We start from the raw sequence: 17741 nt of genomic DNA, 5'->3' as shown, positions 1-17741 counted from the left end.
GGTTTGGAAACAAGTGAGTGTGGTACCTATTTTCAGGAAAGGCAACGGAACAGATCTGGTTAACTTAAAGAACCCGTAGTCTTGCATCATTAACTATCAAAATAATGGAATTAATCATTTGAAACAAAGTTGAGCAGTATCTATGTGAAAATAACTGAAGGGTTAGATGCTACCTGCCAACCCTTGTTGACCTTTTTGAGGAAGTGACATCCTAAGTGGATGCTGGAAAACCCCATGATGCACTGTAGCCGGACCTCCAAAACAGCCATCAATAAAATTTCAAATGAAAGACTGCTACACAAGTTTAAGGCAGTGGGGGTACTCCAGGTACAACTTGGAGGTGGATGGGGAATTGGCTGAAAGAAAGGAAGCAAAAGGCATTAGTTAAGGCTGGGGAGATGTACTGAGTGGAGGGCCCAGGGATCTGAGACTGTCATGCTGAAGCTACATTGTTGGGCTACACCTTGAATATTGCATTCAGTTATAGTCCTCAAGGCAGAAGAAAGCCCTGCAGATAGTGCAGAGAAGGACCCCAAGGTTGATTGAGTTATGAGGAAAGGTTAGAAAAACCTGGACTCTTCACCCTTGAAAGGAAGCGAGTAAGAAGTATAGTATAGAAGCATCTGAGATAATAAGTTGTTAGAGGATGGTTTTTATTTATGATTAGATACTCTATTCCTCAAAATCAATAAGGTTCTTCAAAAGTTGAGGTCGATCGTTCACTGATTTATTAAGTATATAGTACATGCAATAGTACTTAAGCATACACGTAAAATGTAGTACATACAACCACACCTAATAATTGGGCACTTGAAAGCTTTACAGTTCTGAGCTCAGTATGCAGGTTGATTAAATCCTCTGAATCCAAATCCTCATTACAGTCTGCCACTTTTTATACCTTTCTGAGCTGCAAGTTCCTTATCAAAATATCTATATATGGCAAGCTACACAGACCTGATCATGTGTATAGTTTTACATCTTTAAACTGTGAAGTGGTGACTAACAGGTAATTTTACAATACTTCTAATAAATGACATGGGTGAAGATGTAAACATCTTGCTTTCCACTTTCTCAGGCTCTTTTTATCTTACCCCTGCAACGTGACAATTCACACGTTTTCACATTACATGATTATACCAAAAGTTCAAATACAACTCAGTAAAAGGAGAATCTAATTAAAACCCATGCCGTAACAATTTCTGCAGTTAAGGTGATTACTTTACTATTGAGCTATTTTTCCGTTGGGCTAATGAAATCGGTATAACTCTCTTATTTTGTTATCTTATCAGAAATTTATCTCCTTACATGTAATTGCTATTCCACCAAGTGAAACCTTTAATTATAACCCTGCCTTTGATTCTGTACCATTCAGCACCAGCTGAATTAAACCATGACAACAGAACAAAGGGACACAGGTACAAAATAGTAAAATACAAGTTCAGCACTGATGCCAGGAAGCACTTCATACACATAGTGATTCATATCTGGAATGTTCTTCTGTTTAGGGTAATGAAAGCAAAACTCTGGCGTCATTCAAGAAGCAGTTAGATGTTGTCAGGTGGGATCATAGATTTCTAGGGAAAGATGGGCCAAATGGCCCTTATTTCTGTGACATACTCAGTTAAGTGTACACAGTTAGAAATAAGACTTCTAATGTAGCAAGTGCATACATTAAACAATTGTGGAAAAAAAATCAATCAACATGTTCATAATCATTGAACGTTTAAAATGCCTGCAAGAAGTTTCCCCCACACAGGCCTGCCCTTCTGCCTAAAGTCAAGGATTTGTACCGGAAAGTTCTGCTGGGCCTTGACGACTGGAGATTTCCAGCCACTACAGACTAATTCCAGGGATGTGGGTGAGGTTGAAAAGAAGGATTATGGGATTTATAGTTTTCCCCCTGCTCCTGTGGAACTACAATACACATAGTGCACCATGACAACAAGGCAGAAAATTTACAAATAGCAACTGAAAGACACGAGTTGTGTAAATAAATATAAAATGTAAAAAGATTTTTCTTCAGCATTTTAAGACAGCTAATTCCGAGCCAAAAAATGTTGTTTGGGATTTATTTTTTGTGTCACTGAGGAGAACATTGTTTGCATTGGGGGCAGAGCGAGATGTTTGTGAGGTGCTTTGATGGAGTTTAAGGGGAGATTTAAAGCGGTCTTTAAAATTATGATTAGTTTTGATAGAATAAATAAGGAGAAACTGTTTCCACTGCCGGATGGGTCGTTAAGCAGAGCATGTAGATTTAATGTAATTGGCAAAAGAACCAGAGGGGAGATGAAAAAATTTTTTTGCAACAAGTTGTTATGATCTGGAATGCACTGACTGAAAGGGCGGTGGAAGCAGATTCAATAGTAACTTTCAAAAGGGAATTGGATAAATACTTGAAAAGGTAAAATTTGCAGGGCTATGGGGAAAGTGGGGTGGGGGGGGGATGAACTAATTGGATAGCTCTTTCAAAGAGCCGGCACAGGTATGATGGGCCAAATGGTCTCCTTCTGAGCTTCATGATTCTATGATTCAACATGTATAACTGAGAAAAAGGAGGATGATTTGGGGGAGGGAGGAATAAAAAGTGTATTTGGATTTTAAGCAAATACTGCAAATCTACTGTAGGTTACTGAGTAAACTTTGGTAAGGGAAAAAACAAATAAAGTTGCTTACATCCTAAGCCAGTCTTGTAAAGTGGTAGGTAAATAAAATTACAAATCTTATATTTGTGAGGCCTCTATCTTTCAGCCTTAGTAAGGTGTGTAATACAGTCAGTCAAATCAGTCAGGAAATGCATTGTTTCAGCAAATATGCAGTCTGACAGTGATGGGAGTTCTAATGTTGCTGCCGGAGTGCAATAAACATCAGAACGTGTACTCCTGGTCCCGGACTACCCACGAGCAATGCCACAGGAGATTTGCTAGTTTCTGTCAAACGTTTACATTAAGGCACTATCACTTTGGAAATGCAGGCATTTTTAAAAACAGCCAAAAATTAGATCCAGAGGAGAAGGACATCACATCCAGACAAGGATATTGAATTTAGGATGCCTGGGTTGCGGAAGAATTAGCAAAAGTCTCTGACTCTTGAAACATCAGAAAATTGAATGGCATGGGCTTTCTCAAGGGAGAGCTCAATGTCTGCGGGGGGTGGGGGGGTGGGTGATGGAACACTGTAACAGGATCTTGCTAGGGCTCTGTGCATCTCAGATAACTGACTGATCACTGAGAGCCAATACCCTAACTGTCATGTCCTGCCCTTGACATCATATTAGTCTGTGTTCTGTATTGCTAGGGATGAGATCACACTGAGAAACATCCATAATGTTTTCATAAAGTGATGACCATCCCTTTCAAATTCTTGAAGCTCTGCCTAATCTCAGTTACAGGTGCAGCCAGAGCATTTTGCAGTACTGTCCCCATGTTGTTGCATCCAGAACTCACTGAGCATTTCATTGACTGCCATGCGAGATGTTAATCCTTGCACAGTGGACTCCAGTATAGTCATTTTGTTGTACATCTCACAGATTTGACTTTTGGAGAATATCTAACCTGTAGACCATAACATTGTGGATTTAAGATTGGCAATGTACTGTTGCTCCATTCACACAGACACAAGATTTTCTTTTAATAATGTTTACAGATACTTAAATTTTGAGAGGCTGTTCCCAACATGGAGCCTCATTAATAGGAAGCGTGGGTTGGAGATAGGACTGTAAGACTACAGGGCCAATTCTGTGACCCACTCTCCTATCAAGAAAACCTCCATGCTGGAAGCAGAACATTGTAAATTATCCATTTGATGTTCTTTATTTTGCAATTATGCATTCGACACCCTGTTTCAACAGTTGCAAGGTTTGGAGTATGAAGTATTAACTTGCTAATTGTGACACAGAACCTGAAGTTATGCAGCATAATGTGATGGGGCCTGAAGTATTGTATGGTTATTTTTCAAAAGCACTTCGCAGCTTTCTAAACGTAGGTATAATAGTACGATAAAACTGCACGTTAGGACTGTATCTTCCTTACTCATTAAGTCGGTCAAAGCTCATCTGTTCAGAACATTTTGAAATCTATTTCTTTGATTGTTAATGAGTGATCTGTTTGAGGGCTGTTTGTGACAGTGCTTCAGAACTTCACCCATATTCTTCAAGTCTTAATAAGGAGAACATCCACAGTGTCTTATTAGTTAAGTTATACTCTCAGGTCTCTGATATGATTCCTTTCTCTGCACACAGTCTCCTGCAGACCAGTGCAAGAAGATTCATGCAGGGGATGAAGTGATTCAAGTCAACCATCAAACTGTGGTAAGTGGTTTAAACTTCAAAAAGGGGTTATGCATTCATTGGTAATTGAAGTTTCCTTTGAACTGTCATTGGGCATTTTTTTTTGAGGTGGAGGTGAGTCGATGTTCCTCTAACAGCTTTGTTGACACCCTTCCATAGCAGCACAAGATGTAATATGAAACTCTGCCATTTTGCACTGCACTAGGTGTGAAAGACCAGGAGGGACTCCCAGTTACATAGGAACATAGGAATTGCTAGACGATAAAAGACCAAGGTCCATCTAGTTCACCTTCTACCATGCTGGTAGTCGCATGATACAACAACAATGGAGTTGTTGACTAATCATAGCAATCAATAGTTATCAATTAGCTTACAACAGACCCAGAGATGAGGCGAAGAAAACCCCAGGGATGGAGAGCTTTGGAAACCATAGGTCCAAAGTCACCTGCTCCCCCCTAGCATGCAATGCTTACCACACGTCTTAAATTATTCATACACTGTATCCCTAAATCTGAAAGACATCTATCTAATGTCCATTTGAATGAATCAAGACTAACAGCTTCCACCCATCTCCCTAGGGAGCCTGTTCCACAGATTGAACACTCGCTCACTGAAATATTGTTTCCGCAGATCAGTTTTGATTTTACTCCCCTTCAAGAGTAGGTCATGTCCTCTGTTTCTACAGTTACATCAGTGCGTCAACCAGTGCATGGTTTTAATGTCCAGTTCTGACTATATGAAGCTAAGTTGAGAAGGAAGCATTTTGAAATTAGGGTTGGATAGTTCTTAGCATAAATCTGACAGATTATTCCAACCTATTTACAGTGCACTAATGTGATAGGGGACATCATTATGGGACAATGATGGAAAAAGTATTTTTAAGTTGGAATGGAAATAACAGATTATATTTGGTTTTATACATTCTAGCAAAGAGGCACCTGATGCTATACCCAGGCTGCTGTGTTGACCAAAAGCACATAATGAGCACATTTATCCTGCTGCCTGTTTTTGTTGGATCACAGGAGTTCCTCATCCTTAAAACGACTCCTCCGGTTTACTCCTCTAAAATGGGCTCCCTCATCCCAGCAACAGAGCCACGAGAAACTAGGTCTACAGATCTGCTGCAGTGTTAATACACAGGAGGAATAAAAGGAGGCGATTTCACCATGAAACCGCAGGGAATTGGTTCGCAGATGCTGGCTTTCCACAATCCGAGCTAAACAACCAGTAGTGCAAAAGTACCCAGGCCTGGGGTTTCCTCTGTGGGCCCAACCCAGAAGTTAGTCCCAAAATTACGCCCATTTTGCCAATGGCAAATTGTGCCCAAGTATCCTCACCATCTAATCTAGATACGCCTAAACTTAAAAATAGGCGTAAATCAGCATAATATTCCAGCGTGGTTGAAACGTAATTGGAACAGAGCCAATGGGGCCTCATGGTGCGAGGGCAGAGTGCTACAGAAGTCAAAGAAAAAAAGATTCCTTTTAGAGTAAGGCTGGGGAGTGAAAGGTAAGCAGCACACAGCTCTCTGTCCTGTAGATTGTTAATGCGTAAGTTGGCCCAACTGAACTGAAATGCAATATTCAGAAAATGAGCCAGTACAGAATAAGACAATGAGCGGAAGAAAGGAAAAAGTCTTTAGCTTTAAAATGCAAAAGTTGGAGCTAGTAATGAAAGAGGAAAAGATGTAGCATATGAAGGAAATGCAGAAATAGAAAGTAGGAGGAACAGCAACTCCAATGTGATCAATGTGAAGTACTATTTAATTCTTAGCTCACCTCAAGAATGCCAAGTGCTGAACAGGACACATCTTGGTTTATTGCCAACACCGATTCTGTCTTGCTACTTCTAAGTGAAGCAAGATTAATACCAACGTAATCATTGCAAACAGTGCAATAACTCGTTTTAGGTATTACAACAGCACAGTATTAGCTGCGTTCAACTTTAACTAATCGTTGACCATCAACTCAATTCAGAATTACAGTATCACAACATTAGCTACGTTTAACTCAATATAGCATAATAGCAGTATCCACCGAGATATGAGGATTGCAGTATGTGCTTAGCAAAGTTGAGATATCGATATAACAAGTAGCAATTTTGTGCTTCCTGTTAAAGTCTATAATGTTAGTATAATGACACACAACCACTTTAATCAAGTAGCGGTTTAGCTGCTATATAGAAACAGTTCAGCCATCCTTTGCTGGCACTAGTTCTTCTGCTGGGGTACATCTTTTACGAGTAGTCCAATATAATATCCTTTTGTTCTGGTTTATTGCCAGACTTTTCTTGATTTCTACTTAGCGTTTTGCATATTTTTGTCCTGTTACAGTATCGGGATGATTCCATCATCCGGCACTCCCAGTGGGGAACTCCACTTGTAGTGAATGCATCTCAGGAAATAGCAGAAGCATTGCAAGTAATTTCCAGTAATATGCTCCCTGAAAGTGCAACTCCCCGCTGGGAGTGTCAGATTGCGAAGTCACGCTTTACATTTCTTAACCTTCTGCTAATATGCAGCAGAGTTAACTGTTGAATTACAATCCAGTCTAAATTGCAAACTTCTTCACTTCTACCATCTTCACACTTCTCCAAACATGCTTCACACTTCTCAAATCTTCTAAATTAAAACTCTGTAATTTCTCCTGCTCTTGACTTCTAAAAACCTTCCCTGTAAATAGTTGTCTGGGTTAAACCATTTATTCTAACCTATCTGTCACTCCTCATCAAGATTAGAGTTTCAGTTAAAATTTGCACAACCACATTTGTAAATTTCAAGTGTCGGAATAGCCTCATCACTTTAGCTTCTCCACATCAGCTTCATCTCCAGTGGCTAACGAGGTGCAAGCTATACTCTGAAAGTTGTCCCAAAAACTTAGACAAAGATTGATTCTTTATCTCTAAAATCCTTTGCTTATTAATGTATCTTTTAGGCAATCAGACCAGATGGTACCAGCATGCCAGGGTACCAACATCTTACCGTGAAATTTGCAAGATTGTTGTAAAAACCCAACTGGTTCACTAATGTCCTTCAGGGAAGAGATTCTGCCACCCCTACTGAGTCTGGTCTACACATGACTCTACTCCACACTATGTGGCTGATTCTTAACGTCCTCTGAAGTGACCTGGCAAGCTACTCAGTTGAAGGTCCACCACGTTCTCTAGGCAAGTAGAGACAGGCAAAATCTTTAAAAAAAAGTATTTTAAAGAGTCATAAATTTGCACAGATTAGCTATGGTCCTTGACCACTTCTTGAGGTTGCTTGAATGCTTCATGATTGAAGTTATTTTTGTTTCTTGCTACATATTAATAATGCTTGCTTTAAAATTTAAGATATACAAATTGAAATTCCTCTGTTGCGTCTAATATTGCAAATATTTTATTGCACTTTGGGCCAGGCTAAAATCTGGTATTGGGCCAAATTACATTACTGTTTGGAATGAAAGTTGAGAATCTCGGGGTAGGCAGCTGTAGTAGTAGTCCTGAGCTATTTATTCTATTTTAATAGTTATTTACAGGATCATTACCCAACACTACTGTGCACTTCCCAATGTAAAAGTTTTCTGTTTTCTCTCTGTTAAATGTCACATCACACTTCTCGATTTCTTTGCTACTTTTCATTCAAATCTCCTAGCATTTATGATTGAATGCTAATCCATAATGCTTCCTTGCGAGATTTTTAGGTATATTTGCGCAGTGTGAGCCTATATGCACTGCATTTTTTCACCTCGCGACCTGGTTTTGAATCCATTTCCAGACTGATAGGATGGCGGTTTCTTTTCATGATAAATATTAATGGTCTTAAGGGGCATCAATTTAGGTAAAATCAGCCTAGCTCTCAGTGGGTTTGACTTTGCAGGTGAAAGTGCCCATAATTTGAGACTATCTTGCCAATGTTACTCAAGAGGTGAAATGAAAATGTCTCATTGTTATATTCAAGGACGCCCTTGTCATACAGAAGTTAAAGTAAAATAGAGGGAACTTTGAACTTATATGATAACTGTATGTATTATATTCCAGGTGTTTTGTGTTAAATCTATGCCTGTAACACCATAAATTTGGCTCCAAAATCATACTCTGGAAAAGCTGAACCACAATGATTTAGCTGAGAAACCCACACAACTAGGCAGCTCAGTAGTGAAGAAGTGAATGGTGGTATGTCAACTTGCACACAACAAGATCCCACATACATCAATGAGATGAATGACTATTTAATTTTTTTTGGCAGTGGTGTTTGAGGGAGGAATGTTGGCCAGGGCATTGAGAATTCCCTTTTCCTCTTCAAATAATGCAATGGGATCTTTAGCGTCCGTCTGAACTTCTTGGACATAAAGAGCCTTTCTTTATGATTCCATCTGAAGGACAGTACCTCTGACCGTGCAACATTCCCTCAGTACTGCCTTAGAGTGTCAGCCTAGATTAGGTGCTGAACCTCTGGAGTAATAGTGGAAACACTATATTTGGTTTTAGTTCCCCCCGGCCAGGAGCAGAGGGAAAAAAAGATCATTTTTCCGACTCCCTATTTGTCATCCAGTGACTGATGCTGGAAAGCGTACGTGTCTAGATGTCAGGTGAGGGCCCAGCTGTGATACCCCGTCCCCCGCCCCCACCCCGCAGTAAGAACAGCCTGAAACACTCATACATGAAGGATAGCCAATTGTGTGGAGTACCAAATGTCTGCCAGTGCCTGTGGAACCAGAATCTATATGAGACATCGTTGTCGGGAAAGGATGTTGTGCGAGGGAGGAGGGTATAAAATTGGGGGGAAAAAATTGCCAGACATTTTGTTCTAAATATGGTGCTCTTTATTGTAGAATATTTAAAATATATATATATATTTTACATCAAGGCTTTTTAAAAATGAAATAGAAAATTGTAGCCATGAGTACCTGGCCAGATTTCCATGCTTCATATCTTATTTTAATCTTATTTTCATGTTTTAATATCTTCATATTAAAAATCTGGCATATGGTACGCATTTCCTTTATATGTTGACCTCACTTCCTATGTCATACTTTTTTAATGGAATAATCCAGATGTCAATATGCCACAATAAACAAAAACTATGTCAACATTTTAGAATGTGAGATCCTTATGGCAACTTTCATCATCTCTGTTTATTGATGGACTAATCAAATCACTCATAATGTTTTTGAAAACAATTGCTTTGCCATTCTTTCCCCCTCAGGAAGTAACATTTCTTATTTCCAAAATAACATTTTAAAAATGTTCTAAAATTAAATAAATGTATATATTTATAGTTGAATTTTGAAAGCAAGTAAAAATGATTATCACCTTTGCTTTGTTGATAAGTTAGAAAACGTAAGCATTCTAATTAGTCACCCGTGAGATACAGATAGAAACTTAAAGAGGGGGCACATTCAGAGCAAAGCAGACAGACAGAGTCACCTACAGAGATACACTTCCAAGAATCAAGCACAAACACCAAATTTAATTTTGGAGAGATCTCTTAGAATTACAAACTAGTGCTGCCTGAACTGGAGCAACCTCCCCCCCACCTCACCACCACCTCCTCAGTGCACCAGCAACCCCCTCCCCTCCCAACCTCCTTCACTGATGATAGACACCAGAAATCCACCAGTGAGGCAAGCAACCATTCCAGCCTCTTCTGTCAAGCCTGAGGTTCACCTTTCCCAGTTCTGCCAAAACCCAGGATCCCCCTCCATAGTGATCCAAAGATCAAAGAATCTCTCCATTGTGCCACACCACAGCAGCCCTCCCACCGCCACAGTCCTGCCGAGCCCCAGGACCCTCTCTCCAGTTGTGCCAAAGCCCAAGGCCATCCCCCAGTGCTCCGACAGGTGAGGTCCATCCCCCGTGCTACCAAAACCCCGGACTGTCCACAGTGCAGCCGAACCCTAATCCACCCTCCCCATCCAGTACTACTAAATATCAGGGAGTGGAATTTCTACAGGGGTTCTCCCAATCTCCAGTTTATGCCATTCCAGCGGGGTTTCTGGCAATCTTCCACCAAAGTTATGGCAGGAGATCAGGAGACCTCCGCAGAAATCCTACCCCCCGGATATCTAACCTCAACTGGTATGTCTTGCATATCATCTTGTTATGTATTCCTAGCTTTAAAACCAGTAAGGGACAAAAATTAAACACATAGGTAAAGAATTATATGTAAAATAAAGGCCTCTGATTTACAATTTTCACAAACAATGTTATGAAATTCAATCAGCATATCACCAGGAAAAATCCCAGAATACCATTCAATAAAAATGGTATTTGAGTTATTCAGTCAGTGTAAATCAGTGGCCCTGATGTTATCCCTCACGTGGCATAAACACCCCTATAAAACAGAAAATCCTCCAACTAACTGTGAGGAACTCCATGGGAGATCTAAAATGAAAATGCAAATTCTGAAAATCTGGAATAAAATCAGAATATGCTAGAAACACACAGCAGGTACTCAGCATCTATAAAGAGAAAAGACAGGCTAATGTTTGGAGTGTAGAGGCTAATGAAGGGCCTCCGCCAAAATAAATATTAACCTGTCCTGTGTCTTTATAAGTGTTGTGCATTTCCAGCAATTACTGTTTTTGTTTTATGCATTAGCTTTGCTTTGGGGAGAACAATGATGAAAGGTAATGAACAGGAGCATCTCTTAAATACATTCGCGGTCTGTTGTCTGGGTAAAAGAACGTGTGATTCTCTGACGTACTAAAAAGAGAATTCTCTGTGATTTTATGCATGGAGGATTCCACAAGCCTGCAGTGAATTGACAAGTCACAAATCAGTGATTCTTTCTGTGTGGTGATCTCCATTGCCATGGTTACATCTTTCTCTTATTAATATTGGAAGCTGGTATGTGAATCCTTGGCTGCTGTGGGGCTTACACAGCTGTTACTGAACGGCAGCCCAATGCGCTTTGATGTGTTCAGAAACCCAACACACAGATTAAGCGTGGCAGTAATTTCCTAGAGTAAAATAGTTGGATGAATGAAATTGCACTTTTTAATTGGGAGAGGCAGTGGGCGTTAACATAATAGCGTAACCTCGCGTCCGAGACAGTTTTTCTCGTCCGCAGCTGCCTTTTGTCCCTGATGCCCATCCATCAGGCATCGCTTGCTTTGAGCAACACATTCTGCAGAGCTCGCATTTTAGGGGTAGGTTTCCGACTGGGGAAGTCTCGCCAAGCGAGAGCCTGGCCACGTGCTGTGTGCGATTTTCTGATTCATAGAGCTGGAAATTCATGCACATCGCTCGCCCGAATTTCTGACAAATGCCAAAGGAGTTCCCTGCCAGTGGAAAATTGTGTTTTCCATTTCGATCGATGGCTTTGGCGATTCTGCGTTAAAATTCAGTTTATTGTTGAAAACGATCACAGGGATGCTGTGATGGCTGTGTGGGCTGCCTGATGTGGCTTTGAATCATTCGCAGCAGCAAGGGCCCAATTTCAATCCCTGGACTCTGCTGAGTCAGCTGATCTCAGTTGGGGTGGCGATTGGTTGCTACACTTGGCAGCAGTGTCCCCAGATGAGAGAGGACATTTTTTTTCTCTCAGGTTCCCAATCGTGATTGCCGTCCAATAACTCTTGTGTGTGGATAGTGGATGGGAACAGGATCAGGCTCAACTGTGCAGTTGAATGCCCTGCTAACACTCACTATCTGGTCTAGATTATGAAAATTGCCTAATTCAAGGATGTACCATCCTTTTTGGATGAGGGTGGAGGGGTAATTCTTCCTTCAAATCTGTCTATTGATGGCAGTGATTAACATTGCACAGGGTGCTAAATGTTGGAATAGGGACTGAGGCGGATTCTAACGAATAGAGTAAATAAGGAGAAACTGTTTCCACTGGCAGAAGGATTGGTAACCAGAGGAGACAGATTTAAGGTAATTGGCAAAAGAGCCAGAGGTGAGATGAGAATTCTTTTTACGCAGCAAGTTGTTATGATCTGGAATGCACTGCCTGAAAGGATGGTGGAACCAGATAAGGGAATTGGATATATATTTGAAGGGGGAAAATTGCAGGGCCATGGGGAAAGAACTGGGAAGTGGGACCAATTGGATAGCTCTTTCAAAGAGTTGGCACAGGCACAATGGGCCGAATAGCCTCCTTCTGTGCTGTAAGATTCTGTGATTCTATGAATTATATGAAGCCCAAACATGTTCTATCTCTTTTGTCCAAAGTAAGGGTTTAAACACACTAAATAATTCAAAATCTTACATATTTCACAATAACATAATTGAATTCTCTTTTGTGTCTTTTATTGCGGTCATTAAAGTTTTCACTTCAAGACCTCAGCCTCTCCAAAACCCCTAGGGTTGGACTTAATATTTTTGCCCGGAGCTGAATTCCTGTGAGCTGAATTTGGATTGTGCAATCTGAAAATGTGTAATGTACCTAATTTCCAGGCTGGATCAGTACTGTTTAGACAGCCGCACTGATGGAATATTCTTCTTTAGTTTCTAATAGTTTTTTGCTCCGTCCTTTCCTGGTCTTGCCCCTCCCTAACTCTCAAACCTCTTTCAGCCTAAAACCCTCCATGAACGCTTCTGGCCTCATTTGCACCCTTCCCCCATTGCCCCACCAATGGCATCAGTGCCTTCTCCGAACCAATGCTCTGTAATTTCCTTGCGAAACTGCTCCATTTCTCTATCTCTCTCTCCTCATGTAAAAATCTTGTTTAAAAGTCACCCCTTTGACCAAACTTTTGGTCACCCCTCTTTATAGCTCTTTTTGTGGCTCATTGTCCACTTTTTTGATTATGCCTCTGTGAAGCACTTTGGGACATTTTTCAAATTAATGGTGTTATGTAAATGCAGATCATTGTTGTTGTTTTCAAAATTATTTAAAGGAAAGCATGTGAACAAAATTTAAAAGGTTTATCCAGGTAAATTTCATATTGAGTATTTAAAAAAAGAGAGGCTGTGCCTGCACATGTATGTATGTATGTGTGTGAGATTGAGAGAGGAAAAGGAGACCGACCATATACTGATGACACCAATTACACATGTGTTGTAGTTTTTGCTTTGTGTTCTATAAACTTCAAAACATGTGTTAATCTGAGAGAGATAAAGAAAGACTGGGGTCAGAGAGAGAGAGAGAGAAAGGGGAAGGAAAAGAGATTCACATTTAAGTTAATGTTAATTCAATTTTCAAAAGAAAACTCCAGTTGAATTTTCAGGCCAACTAATTATCTCAATTGTACTTTGTTGATAGTTAGAAAAGATAATTACAAATTGTTTATTTCTGTAAGGTAAAGATACTAATTGCTAATACCTAATAACACCAGGTTATAGCCCAACAATTTTATTTTAAAATCACAAGCTTTCGGAGATTATCTCCTTCGTCAGGTGAGTAGTGAATGAGAGGTTCTCAAATCGCACCTGACGAAGGAGATAATCTCCGAAAGCTTGTGATTTTAAAATAAAATTGTTGGACTATAACCTGGTGTTGTAAGATTCCTTACATTTGTCCACCCCAGTCCATCACCGGCATCTCCACATCATCAATACCTAATAGAGAGAGACAGAGGGCCCGATTTTAGCACCCGCTATCGGGTGCGTTCTTGGAGGGGGGGCCTCGAAAATTGCGAAATCCAGGATCCCGACCGGATCCCGCCCACTTCCGGGTTCCCCGCTGACGCGCCGGCGTGCGCGCGCAGTCCCCGCTGGTGGGAATCCCACAGGCAATTAAAGCCAGCGGGATGCCACTTGAGAGTATTTACTTAGCTATTTCAGGTCATTGACTGACCTGATTAAGGGACTGTGTGGGATTTTGGATCAACATGGGACTGTTTCCCACACTGGGGGAAACACTCCCAGATCGAATGGACGTGTTGCAGCTGTCAGCCTGTGGCAGCTGCAAAGGTCCATTTGACAGGTGGGGGAGGGAGACCCTCACCCATTGCAGCAGGCCACTCTGTCACTTGGGACAAAGTTTGGCCTCCACCATCCTCCTCCTGACGGTCAAAGTCACCAACCTGCACACTTACCCCGGGGTCCGGAGACATGTACCTACCTTGCGGACCCCCTCAGATGTACATCTTGCGGATGGGGGCCGCCGTAGCTGCAGTCATGACCTCCTCGGAGGGCGAACAGCATCACCAGCCTCACCAGCCTCGCCATCCACGCCGTCCACCTCTGACACGTGGAGCTCCACAACAGAGTGCTGTGACACATCCACCTGTACAGCAGGAGGGAGGGCTACCGCAGAGAGAGATGCGTCGCAGAGGGCACTACCCTCGCCACAGGGTCCACAGACCGAGGCTCAGCCTCCTGGACCTCTCTGAGCAGCAGTGCACTCGGAGGCTCAGAGTCACTCGACATGTAGCCGTGGACATCTGCAGCCTCTTTCATGCCGACCTGCTCCTGGCTGGCCCGTGCACCATCTTCCTACCTGTCGCTGTCAAAGTCACCACTGCCCTCCCAAACTTCTCCTCCACAGCCTTCCAAGGTGCAACCGGGGACATCGCCGATGTCTCTCAGTCGTCTGCGCAGAAGAGCCCTGCAAATACACCTACACCCACTCTGCAGTGACACAATGGGTGGCATCAGTGGTGGGTCCTCATAGTGATACCCAGGAGCGGGCATTATTGCACAAACCGGACAGGATTGGCGAAGACATGGCAGTAGTGGTGCCAATATAATGTGTGATGTGAGTTGTTCTGAAATTCAATATAAGTAACAACCATGACAAACCCTCAAACACCCTTGTGCACCCCCTTCATGCTCACGACACGTTTGCCTTACGCTGCCTACTGCACATATGTGATGCATGCCCTGTGGCTGCAGCACAGGTGGTGGCAGGTTGAGTGAGGCTGGCCGTGAGAGAGATGCACGAGAGGGTGAGTATGGGATAGAGCCATGAGATTGTATGAGGATTGGGTTGCGTGGTAGTGGCGGGATGAGTACTGGCGAGGTGAGTAGGTGCAGGTAAGATGAGGATGGGGTTTGAGTGGTTATGAGGGGTGATGTGTCAGAATAGTGTTGGCAGTGCCGAAGGAGATGTGGGGTGGGGGCAGTGTTGTGGCAGACGGAATGTAGGGGAAAGACTACGTGTACTCACTTTGGCTGACCTACTGAGGTCATTGGAGCGCCTCCTGCACTGTATGCAGGTGGGCGATATGTTGGTGGCGCAGGTGACCCCCTCTGCCACCTCGAGCCAGGCCTTCCTGGTGGCGGAGGCGGGCCGCTTCCTCCCACCCGCCGGGTGGAAGATCTCTGTCCTCCCCCTCCTCCTCACCCCATGTATTGATACCTGGGGTGAGGCATCATTAAACTGGGAGCAGCCTTCCCCCTGGGCTGCTCCATGCAGTCATCTTTGCTATTGGTTGCGGCATCTGTCAGTGGAGGACTGCCCCTTTAAATAGAGCGCCTCCAGCTGACAGATCTTACTGCGCATGCACAGCCCGCCTGACGCACAGATCAGCAGCGGGGAACCCGGAGGAACAGGTAAGTGAATCCAATTAGTGGGTTGCCTGCTGCGATCGCGCGGGAAACCCACTAATTTCACCGGGCGCGCCCGCTTGCCCATCCGCCGGGAACCCGCACCCCTGGTAAAATCGGGCCCAGAGAGTGAGAAAGAGAGAGATTTAAAAATAGAGAGGGACTGGCAGTGTGTCTCTCCTCATTTTTATTTGATTTTTTTAAAAGTTTACTTTGAGAGCAAACAAAGCCTCTGAGGGAAACAGATAGCAAGGAGGGGAGGAGGGAAACAAGTTGAGGGGGCCTCTGGACTCTTTGCCACCCACCCTCGAGGGAGTGGTGAGTGGATGGAGAGTTACGGGTGAGGTAAGTGATGGCACTGAGGGTAGGGAAGGATACAGGGGTTGAGAGAGTAGTTCAAACAGGAAGAGGTACAGGTAGTGATGGGATGGTAGGGAGGGGTGGGGATAGTGGGAGGGTCAAGGGGTTGGGGACATAATGGGTGAGGGATGCATGAGTGATGGAGGGAGGAGGTGACCTGCCATGTGCAGTGGCATAGCAGATTGGCAGGTGTAAAAATAAAAGTTTCTCTCTTCCAGTAACTGTCTTTCTGCTGTCTTCCGCTTCAGTTCTCCCCACCTATCTCTGCCTTTCTCTTTCTTTCACTTTCTTTTTTCTCTTTCTCTTGCTTTCTGTCTCTGTGTGTGGCTCTCACACTTGCTTTACTCGTCTCTGAAGAGCAGGAATGCTGCCTGATTTTTCTCTATTCTATTGTGCGGAGATCTATTTTAGTGCTCCTTAATCAAGGAGAAATAAAAACAAAGAAAAAGCCTTGACCTTTTGTGCTGGTCCACTGCAGCAGTGTGAGTGAAGCTTATCTCAGTTTCGCTTCCCCCCCGCCCCAATTCTTTTTCCCAGTTTGTGAACTACTTCAATATACATTTTTTGTTTTCCTTTTAACAATTTTGTTTCTCACATGTATCGGTTGCCTGAAGTAGAACAGCAAGTTCTGTTATCTTGTGAATATTTTTGACCATCGCTATGTCTGGTGGAAGATCTGTCTCAGCTCAGATGATTCGCATTGGGGCCCAGGATCAGACCTGGGCAGAAAAGTATATATGGGTCTGGGCCTGGGGAGTGGAGCAGAGGAGGGCACAGTCCTGGGGAGTAGAGCAGAAGTGGGCCCAGGCCTGGGGAGTGGAGCAGAAGTGGGCCCAAGCCTGGAGAGTACAGCAGAGGTGGGCCCAGGTCTGGGGAGTGGAGCAGAAGTGGGCCCAGGCCTGGGGAGTGGAGCAGAAGTGGGCCCAAGCCTGGAGAGTACAGCAGAGGTGGGCCCAGGTCTGGGGAGTGGAGCAGAAGTGGGCCCAGGCCTGGGGAGTGGAGCAGAAGTGGACACAGGCCTGGGGAGTGGAGCAGAAGTGGACCCAGGCCTGGGGAGTGGAGCAGAAGTGGGCTCAGGTCTGGGGAATAGAGCAGAAGTAGGTCCAGGCCTGGGGAGTAGAGCAGAGGTGGGCCCAAGCCTGGGAAGTAGAGCAGAGGTGGGCCCAGGCCTGGGGAGTAGAGCAGAGGTGGGCCCAAGCCTGGGGAGTAGAGCAGAGGTGGGCCCAAGCCTGGGGTGGAGCAGAGGTGGGCCCTGGCCTGGGGTGGAGCAGAGGTGGGCCCTGGCCTGGGAAGTAAAGCAGAGATGGGCTCAGGCCTGAGCTGGGGACTGATCCATAGGAGCTAACAGCAGACCTGCAGCACCCAGGATAGCCATAGGAGGGAGGGGGTACAGAATGGCTGAAGATGGCAACGAGCAAGGATGGAGCTGAAGAATGCAGAGTGACTGGAGCTGGCTCTGGAGCCTGGGGAAGGATGGAATCATCAGCACATACGATTGGTCTGCTGCATCTGCATTTTCATTCTTCACGTCAGGCCTTAAGACATCAGGCCTGAACTGAGACAGAGACTGCAGCCCGAGGGTATGAGGTGTTGTCTGCTGGTGGGGATGGCCAATACTGGTGTTGTGTGTTTGGGGGATGGGAGAGACATCAGAGCAACTACATGGTGCAGGGAA

At 43.7% G+C, this 17741-nt stretch overlaps 1 protein-coding gene across 9 annotated transcripts in view; it reads left to right on the top strand.

Annotated features, from left to right (window-relative positions):
* The window catches only part of si:ch211-26b3.4 (connector enhancer of kinase suppressor of ras 2), a 648212-nt gene that overhangs the window by 341427 nt on the left and 289044 nt on the right, over window positions 1-17741 (top strand). For all 9 annotated transcript variants that reach the window (XM_067996824.1, XM_067996823.1, XM_067996829.1 and 6 more), the window contains one exon: window positions 4238-4306. In XM_067996824.1, coding sequence (XP_067852925.1) covers window positions 4238-4306 — 69 coding nt within the window. The remainder of the gene's footprint in view (window positions 1-4237; window positions 4307-17741) is intronic.

Source organism: Heptranchias perlo, chromosome 15 (genome assembly GCF_035084215.1).
Source record: "Heptranchias perlo isolate sHepPer1 chromosome 15, sHepPer1.hap1, whole genome shotgun sequence".
Lineage (NCBI taxonomy): Eukaryota > Metazoa > Chordata > Chondrichthyes > Hexanchiformes > Hexanchidae > Heptranchias > Heptranchias perlo.
Note: the sequence above shows the minus strand (reverse complement) of the source record. Positions and strands in the feature narration are given on the sequence as shown.